The sequence below is a fragment of the Bemisia tabaci genome, chromosome 2 (genome assembly GCF_918797505.1).
Source record: "Bemisia tabaci chromosome 2, PGI_BMITA_v3".
Lineage (NCBI taxonomy): Eukaryota > Metazoa > Arthropoda > Insecta > Hemiptera > Aleyrodidae > Bemisia > Bemisia tabaci.
Window position 1 is genome coordinate 64,645,589 of NC_092794.1, and position 21,069 is coordinate 64,666,657.

The window sequence follows — 21,069 nt, forward strand, 5'->3', positions numbered from 1 at the left end:
CCGCGCCGTTCCAGGCCAAATTGCGTATTTGGTTTGTCTCTTAACTCGACTAATTAAAGGTGCTATCTCTATTATCACCGAAAGACGACAAAATTAGAAATTACTATACTCTCAGGAAATGAGAGATTTTGTCACCTTTTCTCGTTTGTAGTTTTTTTTTTCAGAATCCGATTTTTTTTATACCTATATTTAAAAAAAATTGCAAAATTTGCCACCCCTTAAATTTGCCGCCATTGTCCGCGGTCCACGTGGCCATCCCCTAAATCCGGCCCTGTTACCTTGGACTTGTCTCCACGAGACGTTTTCATGGAATTTGTCTCAAATTCGAATCGTGGGCTTACAACTTCTGGGATTTTTTCCGCAGTTACCATCTCTACGGGGCGGGTCACTCACGTTCCTGCGACCTGTTGGCGCGGGAAGGTAAATCAGTAAAAATTGAGTATTTAATCGGAATGAAGATAATTATTGAACACGATCAACAATTAGACAAATTATTTTAATTTAACACACACGAAAAATCCGAGTGAATAACAAAATGTCGCACGATTCACCCCCTCTTCTGCTTTCTCTCTCAGTTGGTCTTAGGGGTACAAGGGACCATACTTTGGTACTGGTACTACTGGATAAAATATTGATTGTCTCAATATTTTTCCCGACTTCGTAAGAGGGATTTTTCCTTGGAATAAATCTCGTGAAACGACCCTTGGAGACAAGGCCTAAATGATAACATTTTTTTAGAAAAGTATTTCTTGCCTTCTAAAACAAAGACATAAAAACATAAATAATATGTACTTCAGAATCTATCAAAATCAATCGGACTTGGCGTGTAAAAAAAGTCTTTGAGCACAAAAGGGTCAATCAATAAATGAAATATAAATTAAATAATTTTAAAAAAAGTAATAACGACAGAAAAATAGTGCTACAAATATGTTTAAGTTTTCCATTCGACTTTAGCTCAAGCTCATTTTTTTTATTTATTAGTCAAAAAAGTCAAAAACACCTACACTAAAAGTAGAAATTTTGAAAGTAGTTTGGCCACACTGGCCCCTGAGATCATAATATAAACAACCCAAAGCTAACCTCACTTCTGTCTTACTCCACTTTTTGTTTCTGAGAGTGTCTTCCAGGTATAAATTTTACTTTAGCGCAAACTAAAATATGATTTCATTGTTTATACATTTCTATTCCCACCATTTTTGCCTGATGTTTACCAGCAAATAGATAGGTATTTATTGCTCAACATGAAAGTTCTCGAGCTCTTTAGCGGAATTGGTGGCATGCATTTTGCATGCAAAGGTCAGTACTGCACAGTGATTTCCCACAACTAGTTTACTTCTTACATGTTTCTGATAAGTTGTGGCATTCTCGCCTGTCTATGCATCAAGTTTTAAGTTGACGGCAAAAGTCTGCAATCATATATCTCATTTGTGGTGTCTGAAAATCTCTGCCTCTATGATATTTTTTAAAGGAGAATAAATTGACATCATTCCTTGAAGTTTTTGCAGAATTTTCTTTGCACAAAGAAGAAAAATCAAGGCAGTTTTTAAGAATTGCTGTTGAATAGTCTTCCGTTTAAGAAATAAAGTATGGCAGGAAGTCTGCGATGTCGCAAACTGAGTTATGTGATTGCCGACTTACACCGTCGAAGTACTCGGACCTAAGATAACAGACAAGAGTGCAGCATCTTGCTGTTGGATATGGGGTACCCAAGTAGTTTGTGCTGTTCCAAATTATGTGCAAACCCTTAAACTGCATAGGCATAACAGCAATATCAGATATAGTATGTAGCTTATCTCGCATACGATGGTTTGATCATTTTCCCATAAATTGGACATTTTTGTGTCCAGAACGTGTCACCTACACTGATGAGTGTGGTACAGACATCAACGATATAAGATTTCATGAAGCTCTATGGGAATAAATAACGGAACCTCAGAGCCAATTGCCTTAAAATATATACCTACAGCTCAGTATTTTCTTATTCAAGTGCGTTTTGAGAATTATTTCTGTTTAACTTTTTTTAAATCTGCTGGTACTATTGCACATATGCTGTGTGTTGGATAGTGATGTCATGATGACATGACATCACTATCCAACACCTCCCCCTTTACACTGAAATAATATCAAACATGACTAACTCTGTTAGTTTGCGCTTTAGTTTTTCCAGTACTGTGTAATTACCGTGACAATACTTGGGGATCCAGAGAGATCTTGAAGGGGACGGGCATTTGGCAATGTTGAGTTAAGTGTTTTAGGAAGGATAACACTACAAGAAGTTAAAAATTTGGGCAGTCCTTCCTGGAAAATTTTGCGAAAAAACCCCTTAGATTGAATTTTAAACATTTTAGCCTTAATTCATGGAACAATTGAGTATCAAAACTTGACGGAGTTCTCCTCTTATACTTCAAACCAGATCTTGGGTCATTATATGCAAATTGTCACCTGTTAGTTTGTTGATGGATCAACTCTACTCCAATCCCCCATAGAGGAGAAAAACTACAGTCAAGTACTTACTAGTCTTGTCCTTAAAATATTTCCTCACATTTGTTGGTGTGCTTCTTTTACTCCTCCCTCTCTCCTCCCTCTTTTCTTTTCTTTTTATACCTAATAACTTATATTTTTATTAAGATTGCATTTGTGAAATGATTATTGATTTTCAAGATTTCCTCATGTATGCCATAAGATTAATGCCAAATTAAGCACATCTTTTTTCTATGTCTTTCACAGAAACTTCAAGAGACCTTACGGTAGTCGCAGCAGTGGAAATTAACACCGTCGCAAATGAAGTTTATCATCTCAATTTTCCAGACACAAAACTACTGCAAAAGAATATTCAATCCTTGACCAGTGATAACATCAATAAAATAGCTCCAGATATAATCCTAATGAGTCCGCCTTGTCAACCATTTACGAGGTTTGTTTCTGGATTATTGCAGAGAAAAATCATTATCTATGTTGGCTTTTAGTAAATCAAGTTTAATTTTTTTTTTTTTTTTTGGTGTACAATGACGCATGATATACATACACAACTTCTTAAGGATTAGAGTTCTCGCCTAGTTGTTACCTACTTGTCTCAAGGACTCAGATTGAAGAGTTGCTCGTAGGAGGGACAAATTCAAGTCACTGCTTCAAAAGGGCCTTGAAAATTTATTTTATTGCTAGAAAATTTTGTAGTAATGTTATTTAATTTTTTTTTTGAGATGTGTGACCATCAAAGAAAAAATAAGGGGCCTTAGTCCGAAAAAACTCAAATTCCAGTTATTTATACCAGAACGTTAATATCTGCATTTTAATGCAATTTTATGCTCTCTTCAAGTACTAAAATGAAACAAACCTCTCACAATAAATTAACTTTCAGACACTAGGTATAAATTTCCATCAAAATCTCAGAGTCCGATTCCTAGACCCAATTGGACAGAAATCATTCAACTGATACCTAGGTACTTCAGTTTTCATTGACTCAGCTCCTTTTTCCATGGACAGTCACATATCATTAAATTATAAAAATATTTGAGAAAGGTAAGTACTCGCTGGTCATAAGGTGTAAACAGGAGGAATCGTTCGAAGATATTCTGAGATACTGAATCAATAAGTGCCGTTTTTACTCCGAAATTGCTCTTTTGCTTTGCCAATCCTGCTCATGCAGACTTAAAACTGTCTCAAAATTTTTAAGAAAGCTTTTCCTATGAAAATGTATCATTAAGTGAAAGATTTGATACATCTTATCTAAGTAGTATTGCTAAACAGATATGTATACATTGCCCAAGTAAATAGCATGACTTAAAAGACTCTTGTACTTCGAATGTAGGAGACAAAAAGGGCAATTAAATGTGTAAGTAAATGCGATAAATTTGATATAGATCCATGTTAGGTTTGTAGCCTAGCCAGCTGCTTTTTTCAAGCGAGTATCATAATTTAGATATCACATAAGTTACCTATAGTATACATTTTTTCACAAAAAATCGCAATTTTTTTACCATCCGATTGCGAAGATTTCACCAATGAAGCTGCAACTTTTTGGTTGCAAATTGCCACTCGCAGGTGCAGGTGCTAGTTAAAGTCGCCAGTCAGACATTGTATACCTTTACTAAAACCCTTTGTGAAGATCAGTGAATATTCTTTTTTTGTAGCAAAGATTTGTCATTTTTTTCTTGTTTTCTTAACTTCCAGGAATGGGTTGAAGAAGGACTTAGATGATCTCCGAACGGATCCCCTCCAACACATTATCTCTCTTCTACCACAACTCACAACTGTGCAATACCTTCTTGTTGAGAACGTTAAAGGTTTTGAAACATCAGAAGCTCGAAATATGCTGATAACTTGCCTTAGAAAACTGGAATATAATTTACAAGAATTCATTCTGTCTCCACATCAGTTTGGAGTATTGAACACAAGGCACCGATACTATTTGCTGGCTAAGAAATCGGAATTCTTTTTTCAAACCTCTGAAAGTGTGGTATGTCTTTGTAGTTTAGCACTCATATAATATTTACTTTAATAAGTCTATGCTATTTTTTTCTAGAGCCCTAAACTGAAATTTGGTCGCGAACTTGGGTGTGCTTGCCTCAATCTGGCTAGAAGTTAAAATTTTGTGTCAGCTTACAATAAATTCAACTCTGTTTCTTCTGTTCTGACATGACAGGCAAAAACAATACATAGTTAAGTAAATGAAAATATTTGGTGGCAATTATTTTTTGAAAGGAGAACAAATTGACATCATTTCTTGAAGCTCATGCAGAATTTTCTTCTATGAGAAGATATTGAGACTACTGTAGAGTAGCTGAACCACATTTTATCTGACCGTTTTCAATTTTAATTTTATTAATAAAATTTAATTTCCCCCAAGGGCGATTTTGTGATCAGAATCATTGAAATTTATCAATTTTCTTTTATGGGGAAAATGAAATCGACGGTGTAAGTCGGCAATCACAAAACTCATCTGCGGTGTCTGAAAATCTCCGCCTCTATGTTATTTTTAAAGGAGAACAAATCGACATCATTCCTTGAAGTTTATGTAAAATTTTCTTCGCATAGAGAAAGAAATCACGGCAGTTTTAAAGAATTACTGTTGAGTAGTTTTCCGTTTAAAAAATAAAGTATGACAGGAAGTCTGCGACGGCGCAAACCGAGTTATGTGATTGCCGACTTACACCGTCGAAATGCTTAAATTCCTGATTGAACTTGTCTTTGCGTTGTTTTCCTCTCACTTCAAACGAAAGTCTGAATGATCAAAAATATTAATTTTTTTATTGTATTGTCTGTTTTATAGATGACCAGCCTTCCGAAAGCCTTTGATATCATTGATATGGAAGAAAATCAAAGCTTGGCCGACAGAAAGATAGGTGACATCATTGAAAACTTGGATGAATCATCTGAAATTTATAACAGTCATTTGGTGCCCTTAGAAACTTTGACCAGGCGTGTTTTTGTAATAGACATTGTAACCAAAGATAGCACTAGCTCCAACTGCTTCACAAAAGCATATTCCCAATATTTTGAAGGTACCGGCTCAATATTTACCAACACCTCACTCAATTATGTTGAAAAAATCCTAGAAGAATGCAGAAATTGTTCTTGTAAAGATTTGAGTGTAAGATTGTTATCATCTTTGAATTTAAGGTTTTTCACTCCCACTGAGGTGTCAAGACTAATGTCTTTTCCCCATGATAGGCTTAAGTTTCCAAGTAGTATCACCCGGAAACAGAAATATAGGTTATTAGGAAATAGTATTAATGTGCTTGTAGTCTCTAAATTGATATCTTTACTCTTACATTAAAGGCAAATTTTTGAAGCGATAATTTAGTTATCCTTCTGCTCCCCATTTTTACTTAATTGGGCTGAATCAAAGGAACCAATTTTCGGACTTCATTTTCAATGAACAGTTCAATCAGGGATACAAAAACTTCTTGACCTTGCGATTAGGCAAGTCGCAATTGGTGGCGTGCAAAAATGGTTTGGATAGAAATAAAGTGATTTACATTAGTTTTCGTCAGCAACGCACTTTTAATTATACCTTTATGATGATCGATTAGATTGTTAATTAGAATCAGAGGACCTCAATTTGGAGAGTATGGACGGATATAAAATCCGAAAATCCATTAGGTTTTCACCGATACCTCTGGGAATAAAATTAAGAACCCGAAGGGCAGTCTTTATATGATTTCAAATCACACGTTGTTATGACCTGTGATTTATATGAATCAAGAAGGATCAACTGAATGCGACTTCTTACGTTGTTTGATACTTTCGATTAGTCATGACCACTGACCAGTAAAGCCTTCTTAGATCATGTTCTATGTTGATTTTTGAAAGAAATCAGTTTCACCTCTGATCGTTTCCAGCCTGGCCACTCTGCTTCCCCTTGAATGGGAAGGTTGGCATCAACTCTTTTCTGGATGTTTCCTGCCTGTTGTGGCCCTGAAGCCTCCATGAAACGATTAATCCCTACTCCTCCAATTCAGGTACGCAAGCTAGAATCAGCCTAACAGCATTTCACGTTGCGTGGTTTCCTCTCAGGTTTTATTTTGTAACAGGAAACCAAACAGCGTAAGGACTCAAAGTTTTCCGTGAATTTTCCGTAGATTATGAAGATTTTACATACTTCAAGTCAGAATGTTGCTGAGTTTGCTGTCAAGAGAGGACAAGTTAATCTGATTCTGCTAAAGTCATCTGATTGTCTTTTAGCTCCATTTTACAAAGTCACCGAAAACTCAATTTTGTTTTCTCAAAATATTTTCTCTTCAAAATTTCACAAACAAAATTGAAATACACAATGAAAAGACTGAAAATTAACTTCTGTACAAAAAACCAAAATGTTTTTACAAATATCATCGATTAAATGGCTAAAATACAAATGATGTCATTTGTGTAATCAAACTTCCATTTGCTCTGTGTTAAAAAAAGCATTTTAGTATCTTGTTCAGGTGTTAATTTCTGAATTTTCTTTTGTATGGCTCGTAAGAATTTAAGAGAAAATTTGCGACAATTTTAGTTTAGACATGGTTTAGTGGTCCATTTTAATCTGAGGGCTTGTCAGGTCCTGGCCCTGGCTCCTGGCATTTCACTTGTATCACACCACGGTTTTGTTTGGTCAGTAAAAAGTATCTCAGTTGCCATACATATATACGATTTACAAAACTAGAAGTTTAAATTTCAAGTTTTTGCAAGTGCTCGTATTTGGTTTGACATTAGGTAATGGTCGTTTTTTGTGCCAAGATTTTTGTTTGTCTCTTGTTCGAAAATACGCTCAATGGATTTTCTCCTGTTCGGGCAAATCAAAATTCTATGAGCAGAAACCCGCAAACTTCAAGAAAATTCAAGACTTCCCTGGTAGCACAGAAGGAGCTGTGAATATACTGACAACATTGGAAAAAAATTTAACATTCAGACAACATTCAATGACAACTAGTGGTTGGAGAAAAAAATATTTTGTGAATTGACTTTTGTTTTCCATTGAAGTTATTATAGTTTGTACAGAATTTAAGAAATCTAATTGAAGTACAAGAGGAAGTAAAATGTCCCAAATGTCATACCGATTAATCTTAGAGTAGTTAAGTGATCAGATATTATTTTTTTGAGGATATTTCAGCTCTGCCAATACATACTGATTTTCAAAGAGTATTCTTTGAATCTGTGATTGCGCCTTATCTATGATGTGTTATTTGATTTTCTCTCTTTAGTTGAAGCCAACAAATTTTGGGAATTTTCTTTCCCACCTGAACCTAAATGAACACTTTGATCTAAGTAGGTACCTATACTTACATCCTCTTTGCCACAGGTATGAGTAAGTGCTCCATAAATTTTTGATACCTGCAAGCTCATATATCTACCCAGTAGCCGCATATTTTTGTATATTTTCGTTGCATGCATAGATAAATGCTGCAAGTATCAAATAAGTAATAATTTCCCCTACAAGAGGGGAAAACCAATTGTCAGAATAGTTTGGAATGGAGGTGTTAATGAGAGAAATGCAAGCAAATAAGTATTGTTCACATGAACGGTGGAGGAAGAGGAAGAAACCAGAGTAAAATAACTCGTGACGAATAGAGAATTCGCATATCTTTGCCTATATATTCGTCCTTTTTTGAAGAATTTTTTGTTGTATCATCACGGAGATATAAATAAATCTTTTCGATAACCGCGGAAGTTGTGTTGTTCCCTCCACTCCGTAGCGGCGCGGCGGCGCGCGAGCCGCGACGCTTCCGCATTTTTGAAAGGCGCTCGTCTGCTCTTTGTCGTTACAGCGGTACCAACTTTGAAAATTTTCACCATTAGCGCTGAGGCAAAATTTCCGCTTCAATTTACTCCGTATTGGCATTTTCAGGGGGCATATTTCAGCTGAATTTATTTATTTTTGAACTGATACCCTATTTTTTTTATTTCTGAGAAAATTACACTGTAAAAAGCAAAAAAACAATTATCTTAGCAACTAGTGTCTCTCTAGTAAAATTTAGTGTGAAAGCTCCAACAGTTTATGAACTTATCTGCTGCATCCTGCATCTAGAAACGAACAACGCCATCATCAGACAGCATTAGTTGTTGTGCTAAATTTCGTACCAGTGAATTTCTCCGTGACGTTTGTTTTGATAAATTTCTTTAACCGTAGAATGCCGGTAAAAGTTGAAGAAATCCCTCCTCCACCTGCAAATTCGAAACAGCCTGGAATCACTGGTTCTTTACTTTATAATGGTTCAAGATTTCAAGGGCATCAAAAATCCAAAGGAAATAGTTACGAAGTTGAAGTTGTTTTACAGGTTAGTTTTTAACCTACTTTTACGTTCCTGAAATCCTTGTTTTTAAGGCGCTTTTTCCTTTCAGTCGAACGTTCCGTCATTTTTTCCACTCGCCCTTCCATGCTAGACTGAAATCAAGGCTTGTACACCGCAACTTTGTCACAGAAAATAGTTGTGGATGGTATTCCACAATAGCGTTTCGAAGCTGTTGGGCCGACTTGTTCCAGGGCATAAATATTGACACATAATTCGGCTAGAAGTGTATCTCATCCACCTCCTCCTCTCTGGAGGTCTATTCTTTCCCTGGTTGGCATCGTCCTCACTTTGTGAATGCTTCATCCACTTATTGAGACTCAAAGAACAGACACGGGTGCATCGTCGAAGAAAACTTGCCCGATGCGGCTTAGTTCACCTGTTCAGTGAATGCAACTTTTGGAGTTGACCTTCAGAGATGGTTGAGTTAAATTCACAAGTCATCAAGTTATTTGAACAGAATTGAACGATGACAACTGTTTGGAAATGGGTGACTCTGTTCCGAAGTGGCTCTTACTTACCAAACAGGTTACATACCTCAACGAGCACTTCATGCCCTGAAACATTATCCACCATAATATTTTGCCTACCTCAGTACGTACAGTATTTCAAATTATTCAAAATTCTAACCAGGTTAAGTATTGGCCTCAAACGCATTCTTTAAGATGCTCCCTTTTTGTCACTTACTTAATGTGCGTCTTCAGCAAGTCGGAAGTGAGCGAGTAGGTACCTATTGGAATTTACGTCTGTCATGAGTTTAATTATCGTATACAACAAGTAAGGAGCATTTTTTAAATTAGCTCCTTGTCTTCCATAATTTTAAAACAAATACCTACTAGGGGCTCATGAAATCATTTTTTCTAATTTTTTTTTTTTGTAATATATTTCCTTTTTTTAAAAAAAAATTCATCAAGATATTCAGAACAATTTTTATAATTTCTATTTATCAGAACTGTTTTGCTTTCTCTATTTATAGCACGTTGATGAAGAAAATTCCTACTTATGCGGCTATTTAAAAATAAAAGGTTTAACGGAAGAGTATCCCACACTAACCACATTTTTCGATGGAGAAATTATCAGCAAAAAGTACCCCTTTCTAACAAGGAAGTGGGATGCAGATGAAGATGTGGACAGGAAACATTGGGTAAGAAATTTTCTTTATTAGTAATTCACTGCTTGGTCGAACAAAGTGTTTGACGCTCAGATTATTTAATTAAATACTGTCAAGTACAAAATATTAGAGAGTCTCTGCTTTAGCTACCCGAGTCTCAGTTATGCAAAAACAAGTCAATGAAAAGTTACTGTTATTAGTGCGATTATCAGAGCTGATTCGAGTAAACTTAATGACTCAATTATCTACTCTGATTTTTTTAGAAAATCTTGTGTGTTTTATTTCTTTTATTTTTCCCAACATTAACAAGATGACAGTTGTTTAACCCTTTGATTACCAGACTAGATTCTGCTTGCGCATGCCCCACCAAATAAATTGGTTGTACTTAATGCCAACAAATCTGAGTGCACTTTGTCAGAAAGTGTCTCAAGTTGTAGTTTATATCCTCCTTACTGCTGAAAATGTAAGTGCTTTTCAGAGGAGGTTATTGAAAGCGTGTTCAGACAATGTGCCAAGCCACTGGCAAACTCCATCCCTAACGTGTAATTTCTCCCCCAAATTGCTGCACGCAGCTAGTGCCAATTGCTTTGATCTTATGAGGCTTGTCAAGCAGCTTGGTAGGCCATGTAAATGCACCTTGATACGCCCTACTTTCACAGGAACCATATAGTTTTGCTGAATGCAGATGCTGAGCTCAGGGTAACGAAAGGGTTTAGTTAAAAGCCAAGAGAAGAAAGTAAAATTCAGTCGTAAACATGTCTCCAGCTCAATTTCCTTCTGCCTGGCGAAAGGTGCTAAAACGGTCCAAAATAGTTGCCAAATGTTACTTAAGGTAACATCGCTAAAGGTAACATTCTGGCACGGTTTTTGTAACATTTCTACAACCTTTTTGGCAACCATTTGCCTAGCAGCCTCCCAATCACTCAAATAGTATTGAGCATGGCTACCCTATACTTTAACGGATGCATCTTGCTGTACACATTTTGAGCTAATAGTGAAGTTTTCTATTCAATCAAGTGTTCATCTCATTTTATCTTGAGATATACAGTGTGGGGCCTTACTCAATGTTAAAATTGTTGTAATTTATCTTCTCAAAAAATTTAATTTTTTCTTATTATTCATTTATGAAAGTTCTAAAAAGCCAACTGTTTGCCGCAATCCAGCATTTGTGTCTCAAAGCCATATTTCAACTTTGCCTCACAACTTTATATCTGTATGTTCATTGTCAAATGATCAAATTGCATCTTTTTTCTGAAATATTGAAGGGGGAAAAAAGTTGCCAAGACCCAGAATTTCCCTCATGCTTGCAGGATCCTAGAATTGCAAGATTGGGCACTTTCTGTATCGCGGCTGAAGCTTTTTCTAAGTTTCATAACAGATGTAGAAATCTCAAAACTAGTATCAGTACCCCCTTTTGCCCTCCTTTCTTCTTTTCAAAATATTCTCTGAAACCATGTTATAAGTTGGATGGTGTCGGCACTCCAGAAACCTGTTTGCTGCAAATTATTAACAGCCTGATCTTTTTTAAACAAATATTTATTAACTGCAGAAGTGAATTGAGCCTTAGACATCAATCATATTAATAGTCTACTCCTGGATCCACGTGTGAAAAAATCAATATTTATTCAGCAGCAACTGATTTCTTTGTTGCATTGAACTTTGCCTAATTTGAGCTTGATTTTAGTGGTGAGAGAGAAAAATATATCAAAGCTCTCAGTCAGTGAAAAGAATCTACCGCTGCTATCTTATCTCATGCTATCATTTGCTATTTTTTTCTTGGTTTGTTTTTTTCTTTTTGGTATAGAAGAAACTCCTTTTACCTACATACACCCATGTAATTTTTACTTCCTTTTGTCTCGAAGTTTTCTAACTTGCAAACACATGTAACCTACTGTTAAATTCTGTCAGAGGTCTAAAAGGCCTAAGTTGTGAAGTCACCTCTTAAAAATGAACGTATCCTACCACTACCACTTTTTTATTTTTTTCTCTCTTTGTATTTTTGTTTTTATTCCTCTTTTGTCTGCTGGAAATAATGTTTTATGAGCTCAGCTGTAACAAAACTTAACGTTTCATTATTCATTCTAGCTAAAGATGTCTAAGAGCTGTTTTTTCCTCTGTTTGAATTGACCACTATTTCTTTTCCTCTCCTAATGGGATCAAGACATTCTATCACAACATCTGAATAACCTTAGAAATACCTTATCTGATATTACTATTTGCCCTTTCGCTAAGATCTCTTAATTTTCTACAATTTTGGTTTTTTTATTCACAGAGCAAATTTCAGTCTTTTTTCCGGTATGCAAAAAATTTCAACTCCGACTGTTTTGATTATGAGCCCCTAAAGTCCACGGATTACGTTTTCATGAGGTGGAAAGAACATTTCCTGGTTCCTGATCACACAATCAAGGATATAAATGGAGCATCTTTTGCAGGATTTTATTATATATGTTTCCAAAAATCAGCAGCAACTATCGAAGGTTACTACTATCATCGAAGTTCTGAATGGTGAGTCTTCTTCTAAATATCCAACATATCATTGAAATCTGTTGATTAACTGGACACTTGAATTTCAAAGAAAAGAGGTTAATCTTGGTTTTTTCTTCTTCTGTTTTGTCGTCTAAAAATCAATATCGTATGTATTACTCCTAGTTGATTGATGTACTTCAATATTGGAAAATTCCACCATGAAAGAAATTATATTATACTCTGATGTAGCATGTGACAATTCATATTGTGTTCTTTATTAAGAGGAATGTTGCACTGCAAATCTTAATGGACCACTAGACAAGGTACAAATTTCAGCATCCTGATACATGTTTTTAATCAAAATTTCATGTAAAACACGATGTGCACAACGGAAATTACCGACATGAACTCCTTACGAAGATATTTAATGATTCTTGATGCGTGAATTCAAACCACCCGCTCATGAAAACTCAATGCTCCAGGGGATTCACATCGCGCGCTAGACGTTATCATGACAGTCCCTGCGGTATAAAAATCTGGCAATCTCGATCATGACGCTTTGGCTCAGCTATAGCAAATTGCTTTTAGTTTGAACAACACATGGTGGGAAATGAACATTGCTTGATCGAGAAGCTTGCTGAAACTGTTGTAGTGCGTGATTCGACTCACGTAGAACTTTGAGTTTCTCGTGAGCGGGCAGTTCAAATTCCTTGTAACGAATGTGAAATAAAAACAATAATATCTTCGTCAGGAGTAAGTTTCAGTAATTTTTGTTGCGCGAATTGTGTTCTACGTGAAATTCTGTTTAAAAAACATGTATCAGATTGCTTAAATTCATACCTTGTCTAGTGGTCCATTGCAGCTTAAATGTATGTGCTTACTTTTCGAGTTTCACTAAATGAATGAGGTTCATCAATGCATTCACCAAATGAATACATAGCTTTATAGTGAGTGAATTAAGATGTCATTAATCCTACTTGCGTACTTTTTGAAATGCTTCTCACAGTATGCCTATATGTTTTGATGGAAATTGAATTGGAGAAGAATGGAGGGGCTTGAAGGACAAGGGCATAGGTGCAGTTTTTGAAAACATTAAGATATTCATGAACTCAACCAAAACTTGTCTGAAAGCATATTCTGTGAAAAATTCACATCTAAAATCCAACTTTAAAGCATCAACAAGTGACTTTAATCTTCCCTTCTGCCATAAAGCTCAATGTAATTTTGAAATTTTAAACACATATTTCTTGAAATAACAAAAACTGCTCTCACTTATGCTTCACTTATTTGCCTTGTTCTCCAAGGCCCCTCATTTCACAAATTTCCATGTGACATTTCTGTGCCCTCTGTAGATTTTTCTCTAAGCTCCTCAATTATGCTCAACACTCCTCTTGCTGCCCTCGTAGCTTCAAAGAAAAAGAAAAGACAAGTACCATGAGCATCAAAACATTCTGTCATCTCCTCCACACAATTGTCTTTAGAATTTGTCTAATGGTTCTTGATTTAATGAATGAAGCTATATTTTAAAAGTATGTAGTACAATTGGACGGATTTCTGCCAAACGGAACTAAGCGCCAATTTGAGTTCCTTTTGAGGAATTTAGAATCCCGGATAGCGCATTCTGTCAAACGAAACTAAGCGCCATGGAAAAGCATTGCGAGTATAGGAATGAATGAGCCCGACGCCCGGTTCCGTCGCCAATTTAAGCCCCCCTCTACCTTCCTCCCCCGATGGCGCTTAGTTCCGTTTGACAGAGAAATGTCCAATTGAAGTTCAATATTCCATTCCTTGAGCTGGAAGGAACAATAAAAAAAAATCGAGTTAGTTAAACAAGTTAAAAATTAAATTAGAAAAATGGGAGAAAAAACCATGTATTAATCTTTGCAATATTTTGTTTTTTCTAGGTATCAGTCACTAACTTTAAGTCATGTTCCTGAACACAACACACAGATTTACGAATTCAGATAAAGCGCTACATGTCCAAAGTTCTGCAACTGTAAACTGTTATCAGTGTCGCAGCGCAACCCTTCGGCTTTTGTCGTTTGATCTTAGATCAGTGAGACTGTTGCTGTGTCTCTGTGTTAAACATCAACTTAAGAGGTTGTCAGAAAGTGAGGTTTCCTTTGTATGTACCATTTTATATTTTTGACGTACCTTTTGAATGGCTTTTGCCATTGTCAAGGTTTTAAAAGAAGGTTTGTTGTTGAGTCCTTGCTCTTTCAGTTAAATGGCTAGGATCTTTCTCATTTTTAATTGCTTTTCAAAGGTTTATACCACTGCTGCTTCAAAAATATTTTGTCCATCAGTATCATCAATGTCATCATAATCATAATGTGAAGTTTATGTTCTGTTTTACTGATGCTACCAATTAGTGGTGGGGTATCTTCAAAGCGGCACAGTACTGATGACTTGAGTATTATCATTTTCCCATGCTTACGAAGATGATGCATCAATGCCCTTGCTCTTATGTGGAAACTTGGGGTAAAATTTGCGATTGGACTCCTAAAGGTGAAGTTGGGCCATTAGGGAAGATACCCACAGTCAATATCCTACTGTGATTGTGATGACGCTGATAGCTACAAATAAAACATAGTGCTGATTAGTAAGATAACATCAAAATAATTTCAAGGAATGTATATTCCGTAAAAGTATGAGAGTTTCAGCCAGCTTGAGATTACCCAGAATATAATCAGACCTCCCATGTTTTTTTCATAAATCCAAATTTTTCCGATCAGTAGTTTTGATTTGTGAGAAAATCATTTTAATTTCCATATGATACCATCTTTTTAGGTTAACTCATCCACTTCTTTAGGAGGCACTGAATGCACAGTAGTATAGAAAAGGACGGGGTTGGGAATTTCAGGTGTACTGTAAGCATCTGCCGATACTTCAACTCCAATTTTGTCATCAGCGAAAAAAAATTTAAGCTTGTGATAGGCGTTAAACATTTTTCTGTGTACAACCTGCACTGCAGTTTTTGTCTGAGTAAAATCAGGGAATCCGTGCTAGTTATCTCCATGCATCTTCAGTCTTTTTATGACTTTTTTTTTTCAATTCAGGCCTATGAGTCTTTCATTGGTTGTAGTCCTATGTGCAATGAAATGTACAGAAGGCCTATGTCATGTGCGTTTTTTTTATTTATTATTTTTTTTTATTTATTTTTTTTATCGAAGTTCCTTTTTTCCTAGTTGCATAAATTGTTTAAAAAATTTTTTCAAAGAAAATATTTATCTAGTTATAGTTGAGGGAAAATAAAAAATGAGGAGCAAACGCTTTTATTTCCAAGCATTGTTTTCGAGTTTAATTCCCCTTGTTCTTGTAGTTAACTTCTCTAAATTTATTATAACGTTTTCTTATTTTTTAAAAATTTTGTTTTGCCTCTGTAGCAATTTGTCTTGTCTTACACTGTAAGTGGTTTTATAAATGTGGCTGGTTCTTGATATTTTTTTGAACAATTTGGCACTTCTTTTCATCTCTTCAGTAGAATTTCTGCTAGAAGATAAGGTTTAAGTTTTTGACTCATTGCCAACTTCCATTACAACAAAACAAAATTCCTCCTAGGCGACAGTACGCCACCACCTGAGGTGGGCCATCAGATGTATGGATGCAAATGTTGACTGCAAGTCATCAAACAGCAGAGTTTAATTCTTAACTTTTTGGGAGTGATTTTCTTTGTTGGTCGGCAGTTCTGTGAAATCTGGGTGTTAAGTGAACTGAATCCACTGATGGAAATTCACTTATTGTCTTTTTTCAAACTTACCAATTTGTAGCCGAAAATAGACCATAATACGCCAACTCTCAAAATTGAATCATTGGTTTTGGAACATGGAATATTTTTTCAGTATAGCCAGTCTTATGGTTGTAATTCTCAAGGCTATCATTGTGGTTTATCCAACCAAAAGAATTTAAACAAAATAGACACAGTCATGTATTACTACAAACTCACTCATGCAAATCTGTCCATTAGTCCAACAGAATGATTTGAGAGTGAGGGTCTGTTTAGGATCAAGCCCTGCCAGTTGTTAGAAGTATAATTAGCTCTCAGCTAAAGAGAGTTTTTAAATCATCCTCTCGATGAATTACAAAATTTTATCCCACAATTTTAGTCCAGAAGATTTTATGATTGAGGTAACAAAATTAATATATTACATTTAATGCCTTGTAGAAGGATGTCAACACTGCAGTCTAGGCCTTTTAAAGTGGGGACTGAAAGGCGGAGTAACGTGAGCGACTCGGTGTTTTTTTTTTTTATGTTGATTGCCTGTGATGACTGTTGGTTGTATGCGTGAGCCGATGTATCGAGAATTTAATCCTCAGTTCATCGCAAAAGAATGGGTTAGTTAGGGTTACCAGGATGTTTCATGTTTTAGCTCTACCTCTGGTGTTTTTAGTTGCTATAGCATTGTACTTGTGTCATTTGCTGCTGTACATTCGGAGGTCTGCTTAAATTTTTTTGTCATTCAATGGTTTGAGACTTTATTCGGCCAGCACTAAATTCAGGGAAGAAGTAGATTCAGGCCTTGAATAGACCCGAAAGCAAAATTGAACTTCAACCCTCACACTAATGGAAATGGCTGCCATTTTAACTCTTTGCTCTCTAATTTAAATTAATGTGGATCGTGAAAAACTACAAATACATTCTGGCCATCATTAAAAACAGAGGCATTTTTAAAATTTCTATTGGAACACATTTGACGATACTGTACGAATTTGCAATCATTCTATTGATGTGGAATAGTGATTCAAATGTTGATGGCTAAAGCTAGGAAGTTCATTTCTTAGATTGAGATGTTGTAAGGCCCTGCTTATGTTTTTTTAAAGGAAATCTTAAAAACAGTTTCTATTGATTTTTTCTGTGAATTTTCACTCAACCTCTAAAAAATCACACCAAATTGTAAGAAAGCATTTCTATTTGTAGTGCAGAAGAAGAAAGACAAAAAACCTATTCAGAGATTCTTAAACGTTGCAATTGAGGTATGCGTTTTTCTATTTACCACCAACATGCTACAGTGCCTCTTAGGGACTTCTTGCAATTGATATATTTTCGTCTTTTTACTCTGTGTTTGATTATAAATTAATGAAATCAAGTGAAAGGAAAGACATCTTTCGAAAACATCTTGCATGTAATGACAATATTATTCTTGTCTTTAGCATTTCTATAACAAACCCTACTTACATGTTGTTTCATACTCTTAACAATCGTCATTTAGAACAAGTACTATCTGGCAACAATGATCTAGAATGGAAGTACAGGTTTACCTCTCTTTTGACTCCTTCCTTGCATCTTGTGATTTGATGTTTGATCGAGGACCTCAAATTTCTGACATCACCTCGTAAACGTTAGGTAAATGTATACATTTGTACATACTTATACATAGTTTATAAATGTTTGTATGAAATGTTTTTTCCTCTTTTTTTATCTGCGATCTAATTTTTTCTTTTTGCCTGGAAAAAGTTATTGTTTTTACGTTTTAAGCCAATTGTTTACACCAAGAGATTTTTTCAATTCAGTTGCTAAGTTTCTTTGTTGAACAAATCTACTTGTGAACATTGTTATCTGTACCTGTTAAAGAAGAAAGGGGGGAATATCCAGAGAGCAGAGATGATGATGAGCAGTTTTGCTCCCCAAATAGGAGTGGCAGAGGGATGGAGCAGAGTGATTGTCTTGATCGGTTGTGAAATGACTCATTGGCACTTGTATTTTTCCCTGTCAAAACTTCATACTCAATTCTCTTGAATGAGCGGTTATACTTGTGATTTCAACCCCCATATATTGAACAGAACCAGTGATTTTGCTCCACCCCTCTGCTGCCAATTTTGATTTTGGACGATAATCGTTGTGCAAATGTACCTAGAATTCTTCTCACTTTTTTTTCTTTTTTTCGTTTTTTATTTGTGTCAGGAAAAACGTTACCCAAAAAGAAAAGGAGCTTTCTCAGCAATGAACAGTCTGGTTTGTACTTTCGGAGAAAGCTATTTCTCCTCTTTTCAGAATTTCTTTGGGAGTATATAGTTAATTTTAAATAATTCAAATAAAACTCCCAAAGATTTATTAGAAAATTTTATTCTATAATTATGCAAAGACTGTATGGTTTCTGTTTTTTTTCCCCCTCTTTTTTTATTAATATGAAACTGGCAAACTCTACTAGCTGATCAAATTATTCTTATTATTATTTTTACTTCACACTTTGATCAGCAAACTTAAATAAAATCACTTCAAAGTGTGTGTTTATGGGTGTCTTTACAAAGTTTCCTCATTTATGAAATAATGAATTGTAAATAATCCTCAGTAGCATTGACTGTTAAATTTGTACTCTAAAAAAGGGTAAACATTTTTTTAAAATGGAAACGTTGAGAAACCCCTTTTGCCTTTTTTCAGGAAAATGTACCTCAACGAACGTAATGAATGAAAATTGCCATGAACATTTTTAAATTCTATAAAACATCTGGTGCTAGACGCCAAACAGCTGCAAAATATGCATCATGAAAAATTGAAACTTTATGTAAAGGTTTTGTTAAAATTGCAATGAAGTAATGAAAAGAACTTAAATAAATGTAAAGTGGCATTTTTATGTAACAAAGAACAAAGAGGGTTTTCTAACTCGCATATTTTAACAACTTTTTTAGGAATTTTCTTTTTGAAATGTGCAAGTTATTTTTATTTTATTTATTTATTTATTTATTTATTTTTTCAACAGCCAATGTTACTAGGGATTGGTCAGTTAGTATTGAATTTGGTTTTTAATCTGCATTTGTATCTGCCAAAGTTTAGAATGGTCACTCCTCACTTAAAACTGTAACTTTTGTCTCGTAAACTTGTGAAAAACTTTGTGAATTGTGCCTGCAAAAAATTTGAAAAAAGTTTTGTTGATTCAAACAAGAATTTTCACTTGTTTCTCATTGAAAATTTGTGCCATGCATTCTTTCTGATGAGTCTCTAACCAGAATTTCACGAGACCTATACATGTATTTGTTATTTTACACCATTTTCAAATTTAAAATATGTAGAAAGTAAATTAGAAACAGTATTATTATATTGAACTTGGGAAAACGAGGAACTCATTGGAAGAGAAATATACTGATTTAGTGGTTGTATCATCACAGTTCTGATGGTTCCATTGTAAACGGACCCATAACTATGTCATCTTCGTGCCGTGGTGATAAAATCTGTCTGTTTCTTGTAATCAAAATTTCTCAAGGTTATTTTGTCATTAATTGATTTATGAATTGTCAATAACAACATTTGAATTAATTAAAACAATTGACTTACACAGAATTTAGACAGGAGGTAATGTTCTTGTGTCTTGGTTCGGATCATTCATAAGAATAATATAGCCACTAAATCAGTGTATGCAGGAACATTTTCACCTGTATTTCATATTTTTGGCATTATTTTTTGACAAAAATATTTAAGGGACAATATACTTCTAACATTAGAAAAGATAAGTGCTGTTTGTGTCAGGATTGCATGCAGAGAAATCATCCGACACACTTTGGATTTATTCGCTATGAATTACTTTAGACTCAGTCATTAAAGTTTTCATTTAATGAAATCACTGTACTCTTTTTGGCGGAATCTGCAATGTTTGACGCTACAACTTGCAATGCTACTGAAATGTTGGAGTATATTTTAATTCGTGATGCTTGTTTAAAAGTTTAATATTCCTCTATTTTTTTTTTTTTTTTTTGGTCATGGTATATCTTTTGTGGGTTTTTTTTCTCACTGGTTTCTATTATTAAAATTTGTGTTATCACGATAATTTTACAGTCACCAAAAAGTTTTATGTGAGATGATTGTTTCATAAAAATGATATTGCTGTCAAATTATTGAAAAAATCTCTGCATTCCTTTTTTAATTTTGGACAATTGGAGTACTTCAGCTCATCCAGGCAAGCATCCAGTATGCGAGTGTGTGCATTAGGTTTTGCTTGTTGTGTGGAATTTTATATTGTTTGGAAAAGCTCCCCCCTTTTTTTGTAATATTTTATGAAATTTACCCATGTGATACTCTTTTGTTTAACCGGTGTTCTTAATGAAGAATTGCCTCGCATTAATTGAGTTTTTTTTTATTTTTCTCATCCTTGTCGCTGAATTATTTATTTTTATTCAATTTCGAATCGCTAAAGCTAGGCTTCACGTTGCAAACTGAAACTTATCAGAAAAGGAATGACTTCAGGAGAGGGAAGGGCTGTTGATTCTCTGTCATATTTATCCTAACATATTGACCGTGAAACCATTAAGCCGCAGATCTTGATTGCTTCAAAAATGTCTGTTCTCTCTATATTTTTTACATTAATATTTCCATTTTTGTACATAATTTTTAGATAATACTCTTGAAAGGGCCAAAAAAAAGCACACACATTTTTTTCCAATAACAATAAGCAAATTATTCCTTAAAAAAGTGAGTTGCGATAGGAAATTTGAACTAAGAAAAACTGAGATTACATTGATTTGGTGGTTTTATATGTACCATTGACATCATAAACCTCAGCAAAGTAAATTTATATTTATACATGGTGATGAATATCCCCGTAACATGAATAATAATAGTAGGAATTTGTAATGTGAATACACAACTCCAAAGTGTCATAAGAGATACTTATTAGATTAGAGCTGAGCAAGGATTGAAAAGCTTCCACTCTAAATCTAATAAATATCTTTCATAGCACCTTAGCGTTGTGTCCCTACAAACAGACCCAGAATGTTAAATATTCGCGGAATATTCTA

At 34.9% G+C, this 21,069-nt stretch overlaps 2 protein-coding genes across 2 annotated transcripts; both read left to right on the forward strand.

Annotated features, from left to right (window-relative positions):
* The first annotated feature begins 1,059 nt into the window (after window positions 1-1,059).
* Mt2 (tRNA (cytosine(38)-C(5))-methyltransferase) lies at window positions 1,060-5,798 on the forward strand. Its single transcript, XM_019055261.2, has 4 exons — window positions 1,060-1,296; window positions 2,728-2,914; window positions 4,171-4,456; window positions 5,270-5,798. Exons 1-4 carry the CDS (start codon window positions 1,242-1,244, stop codon window positions 5,774-5,776), a joined length of 1,035 nt encoding a protein of 344 aa, XP_018910806.1. The 5' UTR covers window positions 1,060-1,241; the 3' UTR covers window positions 5,777-5,798.
* A 2,697-nt stretch (window positions 5,799-8,495) lies between these two features.
* LOC109039630 (glucose-induced degradation protein 4 homolog) lies at window positions 8,496-20,396 on the forward strand. Its single transcript, XM_019055206.2, has 4 exons — window positions 8,496-8,753; window positions 9,742-9,909; window positions 12,149-12,381; window positions 14,247-20,396. The coding sequence occupies exons 1-4, from the start codon at window positions 8,607-8,609 to the stop codon at window positions 14,308-14,310; spliced, it is 612 nt and encodes a 203-aa protein (XP_018910751.1). The 5' UTR covers window positions 8,496-8,606; the 3' UTR covers window positions 14,311-20,396.
* The last annotated feature ends 673 nt before the right edge of the window (window positions 20,397-21,069 follow it).